At 34.6% G+C, this 23,737-nt stretch overlaps 1 protein-coding gene across 3 annotated transcripts in view; it reads right to left on the minus strand.

The window, feature by feature from the left end:
• The window catches only part of LOC148951858 (Fanconi anemia group M protein-like), a 125,728-nt gene that overhangs the window by 13,449 nt on the left and 88,542 nt on the right, over positions 1-23,737 (minus strand). For all 3 annotated transcript variants that reach the window (XM_089089366.1, XM_089089365.1, XM_089089367.1), the window contains 2 exons: positions 5,721-5,852; positions 2,602-2,914 (listed from right to left, as the gene is read on the minus strand). In XM_089089366.1, coding sequence (XP_088945492.1) covers positions 2,602-2,914; positions 5,721-5,852 — 445 coding nt within the window. The remainder of the gene's footprint in view (positions 1-2,601; positions 2,915-5,720; positions 5,853-23,737) is intronic.

The raw sequence follows: 23,737 nt of genomic DNA on the forward strand, positions 1-23,737 counted from the left end.
TAAGGGAGGCTAAGGCTAAGGGAGCGCTATCCCTACTCCTGTTTATGCTAATTTCTTTTTCTGTTTCTAAGGGAGACTAAGGCTTAGGGAGCGCTATCCCTACTCCTGTTTATGCTACTTTCTGTTTCTGTTTCTAAGGGAGGCTAAGGCTAAGGGAGCGCTATCCCTACCCCTGTTTATGCTACTTTTTCTTTTTTCAACTTTCACTTTATTATTTATTGCAATTTCTCCTTATTTTGGCTTTAATTTACTTATCGATGGTGATTTATCAACGTTTTGAGCTTGGGTTGATATTTAACTTTATTTCTGCACGTCTTTGGTTTAATGTAGCTTTCAACTTTTCTTTGAAAAACTTCTTTTGTAAAAATTTTCGTTCAATTAATTCAAGACAAGAATGATAAGATTTATCTAACTAGATGCTGTTCGAGATTCTTATAAGATTTATTCTTAACTCATATATTGTTAACCAGAAAAACTTTTTTATTTCGCAGAGCCAGAGACGTCAAAGCGGAGGCTAATATTAACCACTAAGGGAGAGGGTTCGAGATACATCTACATCGCCAATAAACACACATTTAAAGTGCTCTTTTTAAAACGATTTCTCATTTGGATAATCAGAATGTGCTATTTGCCAACGTACTTGTTTTGTCATCATGATAAACAATCGCACGAGGAGAGAAAATTAACTGTCAGGAATAATCTTAAATATTTACAGGGCATTTAGAAAACAACCAAACTCTCTCTGCTTTATTGAGCAGAGTGTGTTTCAATATTCTAAAAAACAACATGTGTTTGTTCTCATGAACTTGTATGAATTTTTTAAGCTAATCCATACTTTCTCTTATAGAACTTGGACTTAAATTTTAAAAGACAAAGGAAAAACATACCAAACCCAACTAACAAATATTTGTTAGTTGCTTGTAAACCAAATAACCAAAAAACAAATATTTGCTTGTAAACTTTGGGATGATATTAGGATCTATTCGAGATTGTTTATGCAAAGTATCAAGACAAGAAGATCCCAAGACAAGATTATGTAAAGTAGTTTTTTTCAGTTCCATCAAAGTCAAACTGTGGTACGAGTTGATTTCTTAATTAAATAACAAAGCTGCAAAATAAAGAATGCACAATCATTTCTAACCACTCACAAGCCAGCGACCCTTTCAAGAGGATTCTTAACAGAGACAGGGCTGCATGGGTTCTAAGAACAGCATGGGTTTCGTCTGTCAAATTCAATTTACACCATACTCCTTTGTGGAAGCTAGATCGTTTTTTCAATTCCATATAGAAATTTATGATTGTTTTTTTTATGTAGTCCACATGTTAAGGCTATGGAGTCACTGATTTATAAACATCAGCTGGGACTACAAGATTTTTAGCATTTCCACCTCCGACTCTCATTTCTAAAGCCTTTAGAGAGTCATCTTCAATTTCTTTCATTTTCAAAGAGAAAAGTGACATTATAAACATTTAGGCCCCAAACTAAAACCATTTTTTTAGAAATTTTTTAAAGAATTAAATGTTTACGTATATTGGGATTTAGTGACTAGCAAGGAAAGAGTCTTTTAATAAAAGCCCATGCACTCTATTCTACACTGTATAGAATACATACACTAGAATACATAAAATACATACACTGTATTGAAGAATACAGTATTGAACATACACTGTATTGAACATACACTGTGTGAAGAATACATACATTGTATTCTTTCTTACATAGTAAATAACCTTAATTAAATTCGACTCTAGTGTCTTTGTTTTCCACCCAAAGAAACTGCCCTTCCGCCCAAAAACTGCCACAAAATTAACTTACTTCTACTTGGAAAAAGGCAGGGTCAGCTGTGACAAAATAGGTTTAATAGCTATAAGTCAACTAAATTCAATTTTACGTCTTAATAAGTCTTTTTAATGAGCCGCGAAACATGATATATTAAAAATTTCGGATTTAGTTTTTTTGGCAAAAAACTAAAACAAAATAAAATAGGCGTTTAATGAGATAGAGGTGACATCCTTGTTGTGGTCCCCTAAGAGTAGTGGATTCTAATAGGAGTCTCCTACTGCTAATTTCAGTTATCGTCCTGGAAATAGCCATACTGCCATAATGTCTGACATTGGGTTAGGTTATTTTGTAAAATATGTTGGCGGGATTGGATAGGCTGACATCATACATGCGGGGTCAATCCTTCTAGACATACGGAGAACCAACCCTTAGTAAGCAGATCAAAGGAGGAGAACAGGTCATCTTGCTAGTAGCGGTTCTAAGGTTTCAATACGGCTTGCTGCTGATGACTGGCGAGTCCTGAGTAACACCTCCCCTCTCTTTCCAGGGATGAGTCTTCTGCCCGAGCCGGGTTGAAGCTGGTAGGCAGGGTTCTTGGAATAAAAAAAAACAATGGTAGAAACCTTGACACCAGCATTGAAGGCTCTTCTTTTTTTTAGTTTTTTTTTGGAAAGGTCCGGAGGCAATTAGCCTTTGTGGCCTGAGCCTGTGGCCTTATTACTTAGTTCTATGAGCCAACCAATGATAAAAATGATATAAATATTTAATATATGAGCTTCGCTAAGACTGAATTGGAATACAATTAATTCAGGTTTTACCTTTAGGCACCATTCTCGGTGTTTTCTTGACAAGCTTTGAAGCTAGTTTGTCACTTCCTAGAATTCCAGTCATACTCTTCTGTTTATACAAACTCTGATTGTATGACTGCTCTTCTTTACCTTCTGTTACAAGGACAACAATTCGCCCCTCGCGTTTACGGCCCGTTCGGCCCATTCTCTGTACAAGACGAATAGGAGACTTTCCGGAGTCATAACAAATAATTAAATCCACTTCACCGATATCAAGACCTTCTTCTCCAACACACGTCGAAATTAAAGTATTGTAGCCGCCGTCTCTAAATCTTCTGACAACCTACAAAAGAACAGTAGTTTACAATATTTCTAATATATGTAATACAAAATTTACTAAGCAAAATAGATCTACCAACAGCTCTATAGGGCCAACCTAACATCACCAAGTCTCAAACAACACTGAATGAAGATCAAATAAAAATATTTAAAGGCTATGGGTGGCTCATAAACAAAACAACTAAATATATGGATCGTTACATAACACACGTTAAGAAGACGTGGATTAGTGCAAAACCCTCTACCGGAGATTGGTTCGAAGGAAGACTCCTAAAAAACTGTCCTCTGGAAACATTTTCTCTTTTCTGTCCCTTGAATCGGTGATACTAATAATTCGTGTCACATTTGAAATTAAAAAAAAGGAAAAAATTCGAATTTTTCATCAAAATTAAAGTGTATTCTTCACAGAGCCAAGGCGCTAGTGTATGATTATTAAAGAGCCATATATATCCCATCTGTTATTAAACAAAAACAGTTTTTCAGTAGAAAAAAGATCAGAGCTTAGCCGTTCCTGAGATATTGCACAAGCCCCCCCCCCTCCCCCTTTTTCATCATGAATGTTTGAACAATTGTCCATTTACATTATTTACATCCCCTGCATCCGACCCTGTCAGGGTTATGTCATCCCCGGAGGTCTATTTATTGAATGTTTTTACTATTTTGACCAAATTGGCTATCTCAAAGTTGGATGAGATGTCTTTAGAGGATACGGGGGCCTGATTTAAAAATAAAGGCAGAGGAAGGTATGGTTACCCTTCGCTCACTTCGCTCTTAACAAGTGTACTAGAACTTTTCAATCCCAATCCATTTCAAACTTCAATTTGGATGGGGATTGAATCCCATCCCAAGTTCCTACGACCACCTCTTCCCTTTGAAATGGCTCCAGGGGAAACAAAAGGAAATGAATAAACAAATAATAAATAAAGGCTTATGGTACTTAACTACAGACAACACTACAGACAGCGTTGCCTCTGATAACATGCAAAGTCTTTTTTCGCTTAAATAGTCTTTTTGTATATAGCTTACGCAATTCGCAAGGTTTTTTTTTCTATTAATAAATTTTGTATTTTTGCTTGTGTGCTTACGTGTATTTAATTTTTCTTTATTGACTCCTTTATTAGTACTTGAAATGATTTTTAAAAAGAGTAGACACATGATATTAATTGTAATTTCCTTTAGTTGTTGTGTTGTTGTTAATGTTTTGACAAATAAACAACACACGGCATGAAATATAAATCCCTTTCAGTAAAGCGTAAACGACGCTCAAGCGTTTGAAAACTTCCAAGGAGGTGGTAGCCCCACTCTTATGTGTACTAGTTTCAGTTCGTTTTAATTTTAACTTCCTTCCTCATTCTAATTTTTATCCGTTTTAGGCTTCATCTATTAATGCGATTAAGCATATGTTAGATTATTTTTAATAAAGGTTTTTTTTATTCTTACGAATAATACTTTTTATTTGTTTTTATGAATTAGAACTACAGCGCTCTTTACGCTAAAGTTTGAACTTTTAAAAGAATTTATTATTCTAATTAAACGGCTTTTCGGATTTAAGAGTTAGTCTTAAATAGCTGAAACAAAAAATCTAACTTAAGCGCAAATATTACGATATTGAGCAGGGGACGACCCCCCTCATGAACAATTTCTGTCCGCTTTAAGTTTTAAAGTTACTCCTTACTTTCAATTGAAAAAAAACTTGCTTTTTTATTTAATTTCTGATCGTTTTTAAGTAATGCTAGGAAATCCGGCTCCCCCTCCACGGAAAATTCCGTTCCCCAGGAAAAATTCCTCCATAGAAAGATCCTCCCACGTAACTTTTCCTCCCCTTCACTATAAAAATCTCCCCTGATAAACGTGTGTATACTCTCCAATAACCAATACTATATACAAACAATAGGTAAAGTACATAGCTCGCAGCCCTTCCCCCGGAGACTGTGGGGGGTCAAGTCATCATCAAAGACATAGTTGTTAGATTTTTTTACTATGCTAAAAAAAAGTGACTATCTCAATATTTTGATCGGGCGATTCTGAGGCAAAATTGAGGGTAGGTGGGGGGCTAGCTGCCCTTCAATATTTTGGACACTTAAAAAGGGCACTAGAACTTTATAACTGTTCACTAGAACAAAAAAAAAACAACAAATAAACACGCATCCGTGATCTTTCTTCCTGCAAAAAATACAAAAAATTCCACGTTTTTGTACATAGGAGCTAGAAACCTCAAGAATAGGTTTATCGGGTATGCTGGATCTGATGGTGCCATTTTCATTAAAATCACTTGATTTTTAGGGGTGTGTTCCACCTTTTTCAAAAATTGGACAAATTTTCTCAGGCTCGTAACTTTAGATGGGTAACATTACATTTGATGACTTTTACACATGCTGGATAAGCATCAAAACTCAATTCTTTTGACGAATCTATTGTTATAAAAACTCTGTTTCTTAGAGTTTCGGTTACTATTGAGCCGCATCGCTCCTTATTTTCAGCTCGTTACGAACTGTTTGATTAGTGTTCTAGAACAAATAAAATGATTGATTGACTTAATATACTTTACAGCAAAAAGTAATATGAAAAGCTTGCTTTTTTAACGTCACGCTGTTTATGAATGGGGGAGGGGGGTCTCAGTCATAATAGCTGGCGAATTTAGTAAATCAGAACATGATAAATATATTTAGGTACTGGCAATACTAATCATCAATAATTCGTTAAATATTTGATAATGTTCAAGAATAATAATGAAAACTTCGCAGATTAATCATCATTAATATTTCCAATAAATAATCATAATGAAAAGCTAGGAATAAGACAAAACTCGCCTCCATTTGTTCTTTCTGAGTAAATCCTTTTGATCTTTTAGAAGCTGAGGATTGGCCGACAAAGGACATGGCTCGAATCAGAGGCCGATGCTGCTGCAACATCTTCGTAATCTCTGTGACACTATCACGATACTGAAAAATTCGATATATCGTAAATTGAACATTCAGATAATCAAAAACAAATCCTTGTCATTACGAGTAAATCTATAAATTTCAGAGAAAAGCAAACCATAATCAGAACTAAAAAGAATAAGATTTGTAAAAAGTTTGGCTTCTTCTTAAACGATATTAAAGGACATGAAAAAATGTTCAAACAACGCAAGTCAACATCATCAGCAAGGCCGTGTCCAGGGGAGGGGGGTGTTAGGGGGTTTGAACTCCTCCCAAAATTTTTATCCGACTCGTAAAAAGCGTAACAAAATGAATATAAACAAATATTTGGGGCGTTTTTAACGTTTTTTGTACCCCCCCCCCCCACCCCCGAAAAAACCTTTTGTAAAAAAGTATAAAGTGAAAAAAATTACCTAACCTAACCTTTGCTGCATGAAGAATTGAGATAATAGGCAGGTAGATGTAGCACTTTTGTTTAAAATGAGCCCTTAAAAAGCTGTCATGTTGTAAGGGCGTATCAGCAATCACTCAGGAACAGCTGAGATTATTAAGTTGGAACTTTCAGGGCATGTTGAAGAGTATTCGGAGGACAACCAGCCTCCCTTACCCTTTTTGGATGTCCCTTCCCTCAGCACTGACCAAAATTTTGAAATGGCTATTTTGGACAAAACTGTCAAAAGGTCTAGTAACTATACCTCCGGGGATGCCGTACTCCCCAACAGCCCTGGGGTATGAATCGTAAATTATGCATTTTACCCATATTTTATATGCAGGATTTGTCATTATTTATTTTTTATTTAATTTTTTCACTTTATACCAAGGCAATTCGTATGGAAGGAGTTGTATTGATAACTTTGGAAGGGGCTTATTTGATTGGAAATTGAATGTTCTAGTGCCCTTTTTAAAAGTCAAATGGGATTGGAGGACAACCAGGTAAAGTTTGCCTTTTGTCACAATTCTTTAGGAAAGACTGCTCAAACACAAGGGCCATCGAATTTGAGTGAGAAGTATTTTTAAAGAACTTTAAGATTTTTAGATTAAAGAGCAAGGGTTGAGGAAGGGATAGCCCTTTCATAGACTAAATATTTCTGTTCGCGTTAGGTTTTAATGTTACTCCTTACTTTTAGCTGAAAAAAATATTTTTTTTTAAATTAGTTGTCTATCTAAAATCATTCAGACGGGTGCTTAAACCCATCACTAGACACTTCCTCGGAAACCCAGCTACGAATCCCTGATGTAATAGGCCCTATCCAGGTTTTTTTCGAGGGGGTTTTACAAAAGGTTTTTTCGGAGGGGGTGGGGGGGGGGGTACAAAAAAACATTAAAAAACGCCCCAAAAATTTGTTTATATTCATTTTGTTACGCTTTTTACGAGTCGGATAAAAATTTTCGGAGGAATACAGAGTTATTAGGAGAGGCTGGGTAATGAAATTCAAAATAGGCGATGAATTTCAACTTCGTACATGTAACTTCTGTATACAAAATTGTGTACTTTGAAGTTGAGCAATGAATTTAATGCGTAAAAAAAAAAAAAAAAAAAAAAAATTGACCTTAGGTAATCCACCCTCCAATAAGAGAATAGGGTACTTTTCCTAGTAGATAGTTTTGATTTTGAGATAAAAGGTCTCTTCGTGCTTAATCTCAACTTTGTCCATTTTTTTTATTTTAATTTAAAATTTAGTGTTTTTCACTGAAACATAGTTTCTGTTAACAGAGAGGAGTTGCCCCCCCCCCGGCACCTGTTGCATTGTATTTATTCAACGCATTTTTCCGAATGAAGTGAGGTCAGGCAACCACAGAAACACTTCTTGGATTCTTGGAAATACTACTTGGATTTTGTTGCCATAATCGTGGTTGCAGCGGTTGCTGCAACCTAGAAAAGGACGATATTAAGGTAGAGTAAGTGTTTTGGATTAACAATGATAGATCAGGACCAAGCAGAACCTATGCTCATAGTAATCAAAAATTAAAGACGTAAGAAAAAATCAAGGAAAGTAAGTCAAGTAAGAAAAATTGCAATTAGAAGCTGGTTCAGGAATAGTAAATATGATTTTGATATAATACTAATTAATAGTACTAATTTGATGTGCTATTTTGACTGGTGGCTTAACATTTCAAGTTTGTAGCCTAATCCGTGAAAACATTAATAAACGTAAATGGCTTCAGGAGAGCAGGCTAAACAAAGATAAAACAAGTAAAGTATCAGAGCCGAGCCATCGAAATATCTACTGCAGGTCAAACAGCATTGGATCTACTAAAAAAAATTAAATAAAAACAGGAATAGTTATGAAGACATTAAAAAGATGCTAGAAGATCATAATAGACTTGTACAAAAAATTGCTCATTGCGGCATGGCGGACAAATACAAAGATTTGATATTCTGCAGAGTAGAAAGAGCAGGACGCACATAATTTCAGAATAGTGATTTTAGGATGGGTAGAGAAGTTAAAACTAGGGAAAGAAATGATCAAAAATCTGATGATACAGTTTTTAACTATAAAGAATATGGTAAGAAATCAATTCTTCAAATTCAGGTTCAGCCAAATCCATAATTTAACAACAGGAAAGGGACCTATGAGCAAATATGGTCTTCGAAGTTGGCCCTTGGAGCTCTTTATGGTTTGAAGAAAACTAACAGATACGAAAAAGAACTTTTAATATAGTTTTTTATTTTGCTTTTATGATTACTACAATCACTAAAACTTTTTTTTTATAACCAAAAAAAATCCCGAAGGAAACACAAATCTCGAAGTTACACAAATGAAACACTGGCAGAGATGAAAAAATTAAAAGAAAAGCCACCACAAAAAGAACAAAACAAAACATGTGCCACCAATCATAAAAATTGTAGACTGACGGTTTGCTGCAGATCATCCAGATATGAAAATGCTAGTTTATATGAAAATGTTTTCTCTGACAACACTAGGTGGCACACCTTATCTTTGATTAAATAATGGAATATAAAAAGTGGGGTTTCAAATGAACATCTCTCTGAACCACGTGCGTCGAACATCTTCATCAACATTTTTGCCTGGTTGTGATAGTCAACTAAACTTCTACCCTGTTCATCATCCTGCACTGATGCTGCATGAGGCAGCCCATCAGAAATTATAGCAATTACTGTACTAAGGACCATGTTTCACCACCACTGTGTGCAGTCTAAAATGTTTCTTCGTCTGTTATCTTGGCCTGGGTCATGTGGAAAGCAAGCCTAGGTAAGGATTTGAACTCGATAAACGTTTTCCTCGCAGAATCACTAAAACTTATAGTTCCAAGAAACGAAGGTGCTCTTTTTAATTTTTATGATTTTTAAAAAGACAAAAAAACAATCCTAGAAAAAACTGCCTTAAGGCAGATAATGACGTAATTTGTCAATTGATTTGCTCAATGGAGTTTAATGAAAAAAACTAAACTACTAATTTGACAGCGTCCTATGTAGACTTGGTTGTAGATTTTAAGTTTAAAGCAGTATGCAGACTGACTCAATACTCTATGAGTTTTGTTCTAGGATTCCGGGATTTCCTTGTTGTTATTTTCAGATTATTAGGCTTCATCGCCGTATAGAGTGAGCGTCTTGTTTTCTTTAGTTCATTAAATAAATAAAAAACTTTAACTGAAAGTAAACAGCAACTAAAAGTAAAGTTCTCAGCACTTTAATCAGTATCTCAGCACCTTAAAATATCAGTTAAATTTTAGTTTTATTCAGTTTCAGTGTTAAATGTTTGTTTATGTTTCAATTTTTTGCCCTTTATTTTGCGCTTAATTCATGCTCTATTCTTGTCAGGGTTACTTCAGTTTCAAATACAGTTTGTAGCCAGAGTAACCTTGTTGTCCCAAAAAAATACCGAAAGAAAGTGAGCTTAGTGGAATCAGTGACAATGGTCACTGAAACGACGGAAGCTGTATTTTGCTGGAAAATATCATACTGTTTCAAAAATTTCAAATTTTGCAGTTTCTCTATAATTATGATTTTGTGAGGATAAAGAAAACCTATAATCTTTGGCATAAAGAGCGAGTACCTTAATTTAAAAATAAATGAAGATTAAGGGTTGATGCTAGGTAGCACGAAAACTGACTGATTGGACAGTTTCATTTACCTAGGTAGTATCATTTCTGGGCATGGTTGATGTCAAGGATTCGTAAGAAGTAGAATGGCTTAGGCACTTAGTATTTTATGAGGTTGAACAAAGTTTAAATTGATAGGTACATGTTTTCCAGAGGAATTGCCTAAGGATGTTCGTTCCACTGACCGTGCATCAAACAAGAAGCTGTACAAAGCTGTTCAGAAGCTGTACAGAAGCTGTACAGAAGCTGTAAGAAGCTGTTCGATTCCCACTTTCTAGGGCTACAATGGAAGAAAACTCATCTTGTCATATGGTCGTGAAATATATGGCCATGTTTTACAGATGCAGGATGATCGATTGTCAAAACTCGTTTGTGTTGACGGTCCAGTAGAGACCAAAAACAGTACATCTTCGAATAGGGTAGGAATAAAAACAAGAAATTATTTAGAGGAAGTAGGAGCTTCATAGTAAAATAAGGATTGAAGCTCAGAAGAGCGACAGATAGCGGATGAGAATGATCAGGGGGTTTGGTTTTGTTTTGAATATTCAGTAGTGAGAAACTGCAAGACAAATAGCTTTCTTTCAAAACGTCACGGCCCAGAGCATCGTTGTATTTGGGTCTGGCCAGTTCACAAAAAAAAAATCGCCGGAGTTTTTCAATTACAAATATACAGTCTAAATGGGTCTAGTAGCCTAAATTCTTCTTTAGTTTTACTTGATTACTAAACAAATATTTGAATTGGGATTGACATTAATCGATTATGAGTATTGCTTTACAAACAATCAAATATCTTTGAAAATACTGCAATATGAAAAGACAAGTGATAAAAGTGAAGACAAGTGACAAATGTGATAAAAATGCAGTTTTTTAGTAAAAAGTGATTCTATTTTTAATTTTTTCTTTTGTTTTTTGATTAAAAAAAGGCACTAAAACTTTTGATTTCTCTTCAATTAAGCCCTCTCGCGAAATTCTAGGACATCTGGGTCGATATGATCACCCCTGGTAAAAAGAAAAAGGCAAATAAACACGCATCCGTAATCTTTCTTCTGGCAAAAAATACAAAATTCCACATTTTTGCAGATCGGAGCTTGAAACCTCTAAACCTCTTTTTTTTAAATAAGGCAAATTTTCTTAACTATTGATGGATATGAGTAAAATTGAGGCTTATATATTTAAAGTTGATGTATCTATTGATATTGAAATTCCGTTTTTTAGAGTTTCGGTTACTACTGAGACGAGTCGCTCTTACTATACAGATCGTTACCACAAACTGTTTGGTTCTTTATTATAAATCAGTCTTTAACATGATCTGCGTTACCACGAACTGTTTGATATTTAAAATTTTCAGGAATAATTCTAGTTTCAGTTGACAAATAAGACTTTTTTTCAATGAATCAAGCAGCTAACTAAGTCCAATATAGAATAGAATTTATTGACACAAAAGCCCAAAGGGCCGTGGTCACAAAACAAAGACACCTTCATACAAGCATAAATTGGCACAAAACTATAATCTAAGCTAGTGAAATATCACCCTCATCCCTAATCTTCAAAAAAAAAAAAAACTTTCTCAATGTTCTATACCCATCGTCAGGAACCTTCCGAATCTCTTTATACCTCCCATATCTTTCCGTGCTAATAAATTTATTATCTCATCTCTCGCCCAAGCCTCAACCCCAAACAATTCTTTCCTTAAATCTATTATTTCACTATACTTCTCCACAAAATGAACCAAATCTTCCTCTGTCCCGCACATGGGACAGAAATAAGGACCATGAGCTTGCCTATGGTCCTTACAATGGTATGTTCTTCGAATGATCGTCGTTGAATGTATTAAATAAAAAAAACAAGTTTTTTAAACTGAAAGTAAGGAGCGACATTAAAACTTAAAACGAACAGAAATTATTCCGTATATGAAAGGGGCTGTCCCCTCCTCAACGCCTCGCTCTTTACGCTAAAGTTTTTTATTGTTTTAAAAAATAAAGTTGTGAGACAGAGTCAAACTTTAGCGTAAAGAGCGAGGCGTTGAGAGGACAGCCTTTCATATACGGAATAATTTCTGTTCGTTTTAAGTTTTAATGTCGCTCCTTACTTTCAGTTTAAAAAACTTGTTATTTTATTTAATTTCTGATCGTTTTTTAGTTAATGCAGCTTTTATTTTGGCTCGCCGTCATAGAATAAGTAAACAAAATTTGCATAAAAATTTTACTTTTCTTTTGCTAAATGGCTGTCTCTAAATTTGGTTCTGACGTAATTTACAAATTAACTTACGTAACGAACTTCTATAGTCGTATATTTTTCTTCTGGAAAAAAATACAAAGTTGCAGATTTTCTGATACGCTGAATCTGACAGTGATTTTCATTAAAATTTTTTCTCTTTTAGGGGATGTTTCCCCCTCTTTAAAAAATCAGGTAAATTTTCTCAGGCTCGTAGCCTTTGGTGAGTAATACTAAACTTAACAAAATTTGTATATTTAGAATCAGCATTATAAGCCCATTCTTTTGATACATTTATTGACATCAAAGTTCCGTTTTTAAAATTTTCGCTTACTATTGAGCCGTATCGCTTGTTTTTTTTTTATTGTTTGTTTTTTATTACGTTTATGTTATTACGTATATTATTGGGTTCTCCACTTAGTCAATACCACGCTCTTTACGTTAAAAAGTTAAAAAAAAATTTAATTCACACACCCCTGAATCACAAAGGCTGTTTAATTAGAATAGATAGCTTTTTTGAAAGCACTAAAAAAAAACTGTAGCGTAAAGAGCGAGGTATTGACTTGGGGGAGAATCCCCTCATATACATAATCATTTCTCTTCATTTTAAGTTCTAATGTTGCTTCTTACTTTCAGTTGAAAAAACTTGTTTTTTTTAAATTTAATTTCTGATCGTTTTTTAAATAATGATTGGAAATCCGGCGCCCCCTTCATAGAAATATCCCTTACCCCAAAGAAACATCCTCCACGGAAACATTATTCCGATTAACCCCCTCCTCAAGCCCCCCCCCCCGCCAAAAAAAATTCTTCCTGAAAATGTCTGTATGTACCATGAGTAATATGCGATGTATTTGAAATACCAAAATAAAGTTCCTTTCTAAAGATAATTCCGATTTCTTATAATTAAGCTAAATCTAGTTGCAAAAATTAAAAGTCCTTAATCAGCAAAAAGAGAAATTGCATTTCTAGCTTCAGTCAGACAACGGCGCTAGTCGTTCGAATTTTGCTAAGATAATTGTAGCAAAAAAAATGCAATGCATAATATTTCCAAGGTAGTTTAAAAGACAAAAACTGTGTGAACTTCTGAATCATCTGAAAAATCTTTAAGAGATTATTGGACGAGGATTCACGTACTTGGTGCATGTGAGCCAATGTCAGGCAGTCCCTAGAGCGCAGGACGAAAGAACTGCGTTTGGGAGTGGGGTAAATGTGTTTTTTGATTTTAATATGAAGTCAGACTTAAAACGATTAGTACCGCAAATAATCTCGGTCACCATTTATTGTCCTTGAAGTGACCCATTGCTGTACAACTAAGCATGTAAGTTCAATAAATCTATTGCCTTTTCTATCTTTTTTCTATCATTTTATATGTCTGTATTTAGCCTAGCCTAATGATAGCTAATTAGTTTGCAAATCTCCAAAGGCACATAAAAATTTTTTATCGCTACAAATGGCGCGTGTCGGAAATTGGAGGAAAACTGCGAACTAGTTAGGCTATTTAAACTGTGTAATTCAAATTTAATTGTTGGAGAGATACAGACATATAAATAAAGTGATTAGGCCTATAACCGCTAGGCTACGATAGGAAACCCCTTATATTTCATAGGAGATAATAGCCTCCCCCAATACATATATACTATATTTTTATTTTCTTTAAGTTTTAACTGGTGGAAGTTGAGAAAACTGGGTCGAGTCGACTAAATAAAAAATGGTATATTGAAACAGAAATGGCTTTGTCAAAAGAGGAAGGTAAATGGACTTCGCTTTTAACGTCGCTCGAACCAGCAAAAACTTCAAGCAACTTTGCTTTAACTTTGGCTAGTGGAAATAAATTTGTATCCCCTCAAAGAGTTGGGTACAATAGAAAAAATAGAGAAAAGGCTCAACTAAGAATTGTAAAATGAAAAAAAAAAAATAGTATTCAGTTTTTAACAAGTAGAAGCAAGTGTATAATTAGTAATTTTTTTTAGTGTTAGTAATAAATGCAATGAAGTAGTGCCGTATATTACTAAATAATAAACTGTTTGTACCGTGAATTGAAAGAATAAAATAAAAGAAAGAAAAACAAAATCTAGCTGGACCGATGAAACGTTGATAGAAACAGAAGAATTTTAGGCATAATAGTAGCAAATGGGGTCTGTTATATTCCACCCCCGTTTCTTTTCCTTTCAGATAAGTGACCTATTTTCGTTTCTTTAATTACATTTGTGACCCTTTTGGAAGAATACAAGTAGAGTATTTTCTACAAACTGTGTAGTATTTTCCGTAACCCAGGTAGGGTAGGAATAGAGCTACAAGGCACCGTCATTATTATATTGACAGGGAGGGTTATTACCTCCAAGGAGAGAGTAGAAATTTTCTAGCCGTAACCTAAGGCGGGTATATTTGGCTTTAGAAAGTGGCCATTTGACCACTCGATCGCGTTACCAGACCCTGGGACAGGGTATACTGTAAATAGGGTAGTACCAAACCCGATATTTGCAAAACCGTTGGGGTAAGAGCGGGAATCTCACTAACATTAAGGCCGACAAGGTCTTCTCCCATTCGAGTAAGTGGCATAGCAATCTTTTTGCGTCATTCGAGTAAGTGGCATAGCAATCTTTTTGCGCCATTCGAGTAAGTGGCATAGCAATCTTTTGCGTCATTTTTTGCCTTTAAAAATGGTGACCCCGCACATACACCCCAATAAATGGTGCCAGCGGTAGCTAGCACTACGAACATTGGCGGCAGCGGCATAAGCACACCTCCTAGGAAGCTTAGCAAAAGTCGCCGAAGGAAGCAAAAAAAGAAGAGTTGTTACCCAGCTGTGACTGGAACTCTGCATAAGGCGAGAAATTCGGCGAAAGAAACCGTTAATCACAGAAAAATGGAGGCAGGGGTATAGGTCTTAAAAGGGTCTCCTTTACCTACACAGATGACCTTCATCTGAATAATGGTGATAGAAAAAAATTCAAATTCTGAAGTAGCTCCGCAAAATGAGTGAACAAGAAAATTTGAATTTTGAACCATGGCTGCTTCAGAGCCATGTAGATGTAAAACAAGCCAGTGTTCATGCTTGTTTACAAAGAATAATTAAAAATACATGAATATATTTTTTTTGGGTCGAGTGTCATTTGTATTGCTGGGGTCGACTCCCCTCGCACACGTTAGGTCCCCTAGTGGATAAATATCCGCGTTATTTGCGCTTATTAATTTTATGGGTTATTTGTAATGATGGCAAATATCAGACTTAACTTAATGCTTTTTTTATAAACAGATACCATTCAACACAATTAAGAAAGGTCGTCAAAAGTCTGTCTATTGTTCTTAAAAACTGCTTATTTGAAAATGTCAATTTTCTTTTTATTTTGTTCTATTTATTTAAGAGCGAGAGAGGATGAGCATATGTAGGTTTTATTTTTGTAGCTAGACATAAGACATACCTTAGTACTTCAGTTTAATTAAATCTACGTTCAATGTTTTGTTACAACAAGCATCCTTGATTGCTATACTTCGCGCACCTTAGACTAAATTAGTCTATGTTACTAAGGATTTGATTAAGTTTTGGATGTCTTATTTTTGTTAGTGTTATTTCTATGCCCTTTCAAAGGATAATAGAATTGTTGGAACATAAAACGACCAAGACTAGGAAGATATGGGACTATTAAAGACGCAACCACGTGTTGGACCACGTGGGTGGGTAATCCCGAGTCGTACAAAAAGGCCATGGTGTGTTTTTTGTAGATTTTTTTTTACATAACCGCAATACAGAACAACTTTCAATCATTCAAATACTAGATATTCTTGTTTTAACGAAAACAAATAGTAATCGAAGCAATAATTAACAGTTCAATGGAAACTTCTGCAAATTAGCTAAGTTTTCGTTTTTGGATCAGAATAATTTGTTAGAGAAACAGAGAGTTTACTTTCTTATAGCTCCGAGAAAAAAAAGAGAAAAGCTTTTTAATTTCATTATATAATATCTAGTACGTATGCTGTCTTACAGCTATGTTAACCATTAGTTTCAAAGAGAAACAAAGGAACTTATGTCTTTAGCTCCTTGACGAAAAATTAAATTTCATTAGCTTAAATCTATGACGTATACAATAACAGAGAGATCACCGTTCTATAGTTCTGTGACAAAAATGTTCTTTAATTTCATTGTTTTATCTGTTACATATCTTGTGCTATAATTTTTGTTAAATATTTTCGAAAGTCATTCACTTTATATCTTATATATCCATACTCAGGCCTCCTCTGCTTTTCTATTAAAAATCGACCCAGTTCCAAACAGAAATAAATGTCATCAAAAACAAAAAAAAAATTTTTTACTTATCATTTAGTTTCTAACAATAATAATACTGCAAGGTGATGACGGTGATATCTTTACTAATGGTCTTATACATGGATTAAGACAAGGCGAAATCTCCTCTCTACAACGGTCGTAAGAGTTTTATAATATTTAGAATCCCTACTGAAACTGCCTTCCAATTTAATATTTGAAAAAAAAAAAAAAATTTTTAACTCTTAATAAAATTAATCAAAAGAAAATCAAATATGCCTAAATTGACTTAAAAATTCATATCTAGCAAACTGAGCTATCAAAAGTCATAGCTAGCTAGCAAACATAGCTAGCATAGCATGACACTATTCCTAGCTAGAGCTTGATCTGAATCGTGTTCTTCTCTATTTTTAGGTTTTTAGTGTTTAATGATCCTTTTTACTTGCCGTTTTGTTAATTTTTCTTTCTTAAAATATCAGTCAAATTCTTATTTAACTATTATAATAATCAATTCGTACTCAATTTTTTACTTTAATTATTTATTAAAATATAATTTCTCAATAAGTTATTAATAAAAATTTAATTATCTCAATAAACTATTTAGAACCTGATAACTTAAGTTAGACTAAGGTTTATGTTTAACTTGAAAAAATTGGGCTTCATTTAGTAACCTTCATTTATTTTTTTCAATTTTTTTTCCTGTGTCCCCTTTTTTTTTAGTTCATTTTACATTTATTTGAGAAACATGTATATTAAATTATCCAATTATGATATAGTGACTACCAAAAAGATTTCCTCTTGAAACCTATATTTATTCAACCCCATTATACCCGTACAAATTTCAGCCAGTTTTCAGTATATTTTGATAGAGCTAATTTTTTTTTATTAGCTTAATTAAACAAGACTATTTCGAAGCGTCGGTTATTTTTAAAATAATTTTTTTTTTTAAAATATGCGAATAAGTTGGCTATAACATTATATCTGACATATTTATAAAATCAAAAAAAAAAAACTACCAGTACAGACGCGTCTAATTAGATTAAATATTTTATCGTAGTGCAGATTATAATCACTTTAGGCCTACACATTGCTCATTCATGTGTTTCTTACTCGAGTAATATATGTACCAATAGCCAACTATTGGTAACTATAACCAAACAACCTATTGGTACGTTTATATGTAGAATTGTGGATGTGGAATTATATCTCAGTAATAATATGGAAAATTTTAAAACCATTTGATCAATTAAGAAACATGAACTGAAACCCTGTGTATGTCCAATGGCGACTAAGTAAAACCCACAAGGAATTCCCCATTAACTTGAAGGTGTTTCTCGCTTAACGGATTCTAATAAGACTTTAATATAATATTTATTTATTTAATGCTGAAGGATTTGCTCAAACAATAGCCTTCTAAAAAGATATTGATGTCAGTTCTTCATTACGCTTATATTCTTTGCCGAGCATCAACTGGAATCTACGCGGGCAAGCTTGGAAATCCTGCATCTAATGACCTTATTCGAAAGGCGAATTCGATGCACCAATGTTGACTTGCAATTACGGAAAAATCCTGAGACTAAGAACCTCGGCATTTCAGCCGTTAAACCCGGAGCCCCATAAGAACGTCTAAGCCAAGAAATAGGGAAGACATCAGAAAACTAGTGGGTAGAGAGGTCTCCACTCGTCCTTGTTATGTCTTGTTCCCCCATTGTAGTATCGTGTGCGTAAAACCGTGCGGTTATGACGCTGCACAGGCGTTTCTTAAATAGCACGGACTTGCGTGAACAATGAAGGCATGAAAAATATTGTTAAAGTAGACCTCAAACTTAATAATGTAGGGTAAATTATGTTTATTTAATATCGATATTTTCGTTATCCAAACAAATTGAAGACATTTCTGTTTTAGATTTTCATTGTGAGTGCTAACATTAGTGTATTTATTTAATTCTGTCTCATAGCTAAGAAATTATAACCCAATTAATTAGTGAATTATTGTATGTGTATTTACTTCAAAGAACATGTCAGTCTGGTGCGTTGTTTCTATTGCAGGAAAGTAAATGAACACTTTGTCCATTGAGTATTACAATAAGCTACACAGTACAGATACGAACAAGTAGCATCAATTTTAATCACATCTCAACCAGTGCAGAGTACTCACCAAGACTCAAGGCAATTTCATCCCAGCTTCGTCTGCGAAAACAACAGTTGCCTTCGATCGTCGTTTCTTCGACTATGAACCATATTACGTATCAGGTAACACTATACTTGAACCTCAGTATAAAGTGCTTTAAAGAACTATATAATCGCATAAAAGCTGAGAAACCCATCGGTCAGTACAAGATATAAATACGTAGATATCGCTGCTGATACTCACTATGGACCCCAGAATAATTTGACAGTATAGTGATGATATTTGAAGCTAAACGATATTAAATGATATTTGAAGATAAATGACACTTAAAGACATTTGAAGATATTTGAAGAAGAAATTAAAGACAATTTGAACTTTAACTCTGAGAACACCATCTAGAAGTACAAGACAAACGATATTTAACTATATTCTAAGTTGAAAGATACTTAAAGACATTTGAAGATATTTTAAACTGAAGTTAGAAACAATTTGAAGTTTAACTCTGAAAACCCCATCGAGCAGTACAAGATAAACGATATTTGAAGTCAGATGATAGTTAAAGAGGTTCGAAGTTGAACTTAAATACAATATATTAAAAGAGTCACCATAATATGACGACAACCCGTTTCAAAAGGCACAAATGAACAATTTTACGCAAGAATACATTCTCTATGTGCCCCAAAAATCCTAAAAAAATGATATGCTGAGAAGAAAAAAACCAACACCTATAGTGGGAAGAATCATTTCTCAGTTGACTATTAGAACGATATTTAACGGTTATTTCCCAGTTGACTATTAGGGAAAACTTACCGTGTAAAGACAACTAGACTCGAACTGTTCCATGAAGAAACCATAACGTAAGTGCTTCGAAATTTATGCCAGGACAAAAGGAGTGAAGGAGAGTAATTTACGACAGAAGGGTGTAGTACACTAAGGACACGAAAGGTGATGAATAGATGTGAAGCTACATGTGTTACTTCCTATTAACGTTGGGATTTCAAAAATCCCAATAGTGAAAGTGTTTTATTATCATCAGTGAATGTGTTGAACCAAATATTGTATGTTATAAATCATTCATGTATGTACCACAAGTAGAATTAGGTGTAATATTATCATGTTATTCATTTAACGTTGTGTAGATAGTATGTAGTACGTAATATAGACAGCAAAATCAAAAAAAAATAATTTAAAATTATAATAGTCCCAACCTTATTGGAAAAGTAAAATTAATCAGTTTTAGATGTAGAAAAAAAAAAAAAAAAAAAAAATTTAAAACTCCTAATAGGCAGTTACTAATGACGGGACGTCATTATTTCATGGGAAGGGTGATATGTACCATCAGTAATGTGTGATGTATTTAAAATACCAAAATAAAGTTCCCTTCTAAAGATAATTCCGATTTCTTATAATTAAGCTAAATCTAGTTGCAAAAATGAAAAGTCCTTAATCAGCAAAAAGAGAAATTGCATTTCTAGCTTCAGTCAGACAACGGCGCTAGTCGTTCGAATTTCGCTAAGATAATTGTAGCAAAAAAAATGCAATGCATAATATTTCCAAGGAAGTTTAAAAGACAAAAAACTGTGTGAACTCCTGAATCATCTGAAAAATCTTTAAGAGATTATTGGACGAGGATTCACGTCCTTGGTGCACGTGAGCCAATGGCAGGCAGTCCCTAGAGCGCAGGACGAAAGAACTGCGTTTGGGATTGGGGTAAATGTGTTTTTTTAATTTTAATATGAATTGAGACTTAAGATGGTTAGTACCGCAAATAATCTCGGTCACCATTATTGTCATTGAAGTGACCCGTTGCTGTACAACTAAGCATGTAAGTTCAATAAATCTATTGTCTTTTTATATGTGTTTGTTTCTCCTATATGTCTGAATCTAGTCCGATAATAGGTAATTAGTTCGCCAGTCTCCAAGGTAAATGCTCCCAAAGGAATCTGATCTCCAGATAGCTCAAGAAAAAAGAAGCCACATTTGTATGTCTACATATTCAATTTTCTCTCATTAATTGAGAGAGGCGCTAGCCTAGTTGACACAATCTCCAGCGCTATAAGTGGCACAATAGGAGAAATCTCTATCGCCACGAGCAAACCTTTTCTATTACTACAAATATTTCTTCAATGGTACATGTATACTTCCCAATAACCAATACAATATGCAAGCAATGGGCAAAGTTGCAGCCCTTCCCCTGGGAACTGTGGGGGATTAGGTAATCGTAAAAGACATATTTATCAGATTTTTAACTATTCTAAACCAAATGGCAGTCTAAAAATTTTTATTGGTTGACTTTGAGAAAACAGATAGAGTGGAAGAGGGCCAAGTTGCCATCAATTTTTTTGGTCACTCGAAAAGACCAATAGAAATTTCAATTTCTTTTTCAATGAGCCCTGTTAAAATATTCTCGGATCAATGGATCAATATTATTGCCTCTGGGGAAAAGAACACAACAAAAAACAAACAAATAAACATGACTCCGCGATCATTTTTCTTACAAAAAATGCAAAGTTCCACTTTTTTTCATATAATAGCGTAAAACTTGTGCAGCGGTGTTCTTGTGTACGATGAATAGGAAGTTGTGCTTATTAACTATGTTACATAGTAGTTAGAATGTCTTTCCCCCTTTTTTCAAAAATAATCAATATTTCTTAAGGTGCTTAATTTTTTACTTGTAAAATCACACTTGATAAGACTTATATTTTTAAAGTCAAAAATAAAATTCTATTCTTCTTACGCATCTATTGGTATCGACATTTAGGTTTTTAGAGTTTCGGTTACCATTGAGCCGGGTCGCTCCTTACTTACAGTTCGTTACCACGAACTGTTTGATATTCCTTATGATGAAAACTAACAAAAAATAAAACTAATTTTAAAATTTCCAGGTATTTTTCTAATTTTAATTAAAAAATTAAAATTATTGCTCAGACACCATAAATATTTATGCAGTTTACCTAATAAATTTAGCGACCCTGAACTTAGAACTAAAATAAAATAAAATTATCCTGTCGAGAGATGAACGTGCATAAATATTGCATTCACTTATTTACGTCATAAAAGTTTATAACCTATATACGATTATAACGTCATTCATCAAGCTTATACATGAAAATGCAGTTTTTTTGTCAAAATCATTTCTATTTTAAAAAATATTTTATCGTTAATTACAAAAGGCACTAGATGTAGCAATTGTCTTTAAAATGAGCCATTATACAGCTCTCTATGATTTTCCAGTGCCCAGCTAGCTGAGGAGAAAAATCAAACGGAAAGAAATAAAGATGCCGTCTGTGGAGAATATCGTGGTTACAGCCAATTTTTTTTTATTTTCAAGCCAATATATTTTCCTTGTTATTCAAGCCAAGGGACGATAAGTTTCCTATATATAGGTTTCGGACAAGGCGGTTCTAATAGTGCACTTCTTGTTTTGATCTGAATCTATTTTCAGGAGTTATGGGTTACTTTAGTTTTTACTATGAGGCGTGATCGTCTCTTACTAGGTTGCTAGCTAAGTGAGTTAATTTTTTTTTGTTGTCTTAGACCAGGGCACTTTGTATCGAAGCAGGTGTCGTAGAAACTTCGAAAAGGGCTCATTCGATTGGAAATTGGAGTGCCTTGTGCCCTTTTTAATAGTCGAAAGTGATTGGAAGGCAACTAACACCCCTTCCACAACCACCATTTCCAAATACACATCCAATCAAAATTTTGAGATAGCGATTTTGTTAAGCGTAGTTGATTTCCAGATAGAAATTATGTTTTTGAGGAGGACACTCCCCCACAGCCTTCAGGGCAAGGGTTGTAAGTTATGCCCTGTAGGCATATAAGGTTTTTATAGAAAGCGTTGTCATAGAAACTTGAAAAAAAGCTCATTCGATTGAAAATTCAATGGGCTAGTGCCTTTTTTAATAGTCAGAAATGACTGAAGGGCAACTAACCACCCTCTCACGCCCACCAGTTCTCCAAACACATCCAATCCAAATTTTGAGATAGTCATTCTGTTCAGAGTCATTGAAAGTTCTGGAAATTAGGTCTTTAAGGATGACCCCTCCCCCACCAAAGCCCTATGGGCAAGGGTTGTGTTATTCCCTGAGGGCATATAAGGTTTTTCATAGAAATCGTCGTCGTAGAAACTTCAAAAATGGCTCATTTGATTGGAAATTCAAATGGCTAGTGACCGTTTTAACAGTCGAAAGTGATTGGAAGGCAACTAACACCCCTTCCACGCCCACCATTTATCCAAACACATCAAATCAAAATTGAAAGGTAGCCATTTTATTCAAAGTAGTTGGAAGGTCCGGAAATTATATCTTTTGGAATGACAATCCCCCCACAGCCCTAAGGGTAAGGGTTGTAAGTTATGCCCTGGGGCACATAAGGTTTTTATTGAAAGCTTTGTCATAGAAACTTGAAAAAAGGCTCATTCGATTGAAAATTCAAAGGGCTAGTGCCCTTTTTAATAGTCGAAAATGATTTAAGGACAACTAACCGCCCTCTCACACCCACCATTTCCCCAAACACATCCAATGCAAATTTTGAGATGGTCATTTTGTTCAGAGTAATTGAAAGTTCTGGAAATAGGTCTTTAAGGATGACCCCCCCCCCCACAGCCCTATGGGCAAGGGTTGTAAGTTAGTCCCTGGGGACATATAAGGTTTTTCATAGAAATCGTTGTCGCAGAAACTTAAAAAAGGGCTCATTTGATTGGAAATTCAAATGGCTAGTGACCGTTTTAACAGTCAAAAGTGATTGGAAGGCAACTAACACCCCTTCCACGCCCACCATTTATCCAAACACATCAAATCAAAATTTAAAGGTAGCCATTTTATTCAAAGTAGTTGAAAGGTCCGAAAGTTATATCTTTTGGAATGACAATCCCCCCACAGCCCTCAGGGTAAGGGTTGTAAGTTATGCCCTGGGGCACATAAGGTTTTTAATGAAAGCTTTGTCATAGAAACTTGAAAAAAGGCTCATTCGATTGAAAATTCAAAGGGCTAGTGCCTTTTTTAATAGTCGAAAGTGATTGGAGGGCAACTAACCACCCTCTCACGCCCACCATTTCCCCAAACACATCCAATCCAAATTTTGAGATGGTCATTTTGTTCAGAGTAATTGAAAGTTCTGGAGATTAGGTCTTTAAGGTTGACCCCCCCCCCCACAGCCCTATGGGCAAGGGTTGTAAGTTATTCCCTGGGGGCATATAAGGTTTTTCATAGAAATTGTTGTCGTAGAAACTTCAAA

Source organism: Artemia sp. Qi Xiang Cuo, chromosome 5, assembly GCF_049724085.1.
Source record: "Artemia sp. Qi Xiang Cuo chromosome 5, ASM4972408v1, whole genome shotgun sequence".
Taxonomy (NCBI): Eukaryota; Metazoa; Arthropoda; class Branchiopoda; order Anostraca; family Artemiidae; genus Artemia; species Artemia sp. Qi Xiang Cuo.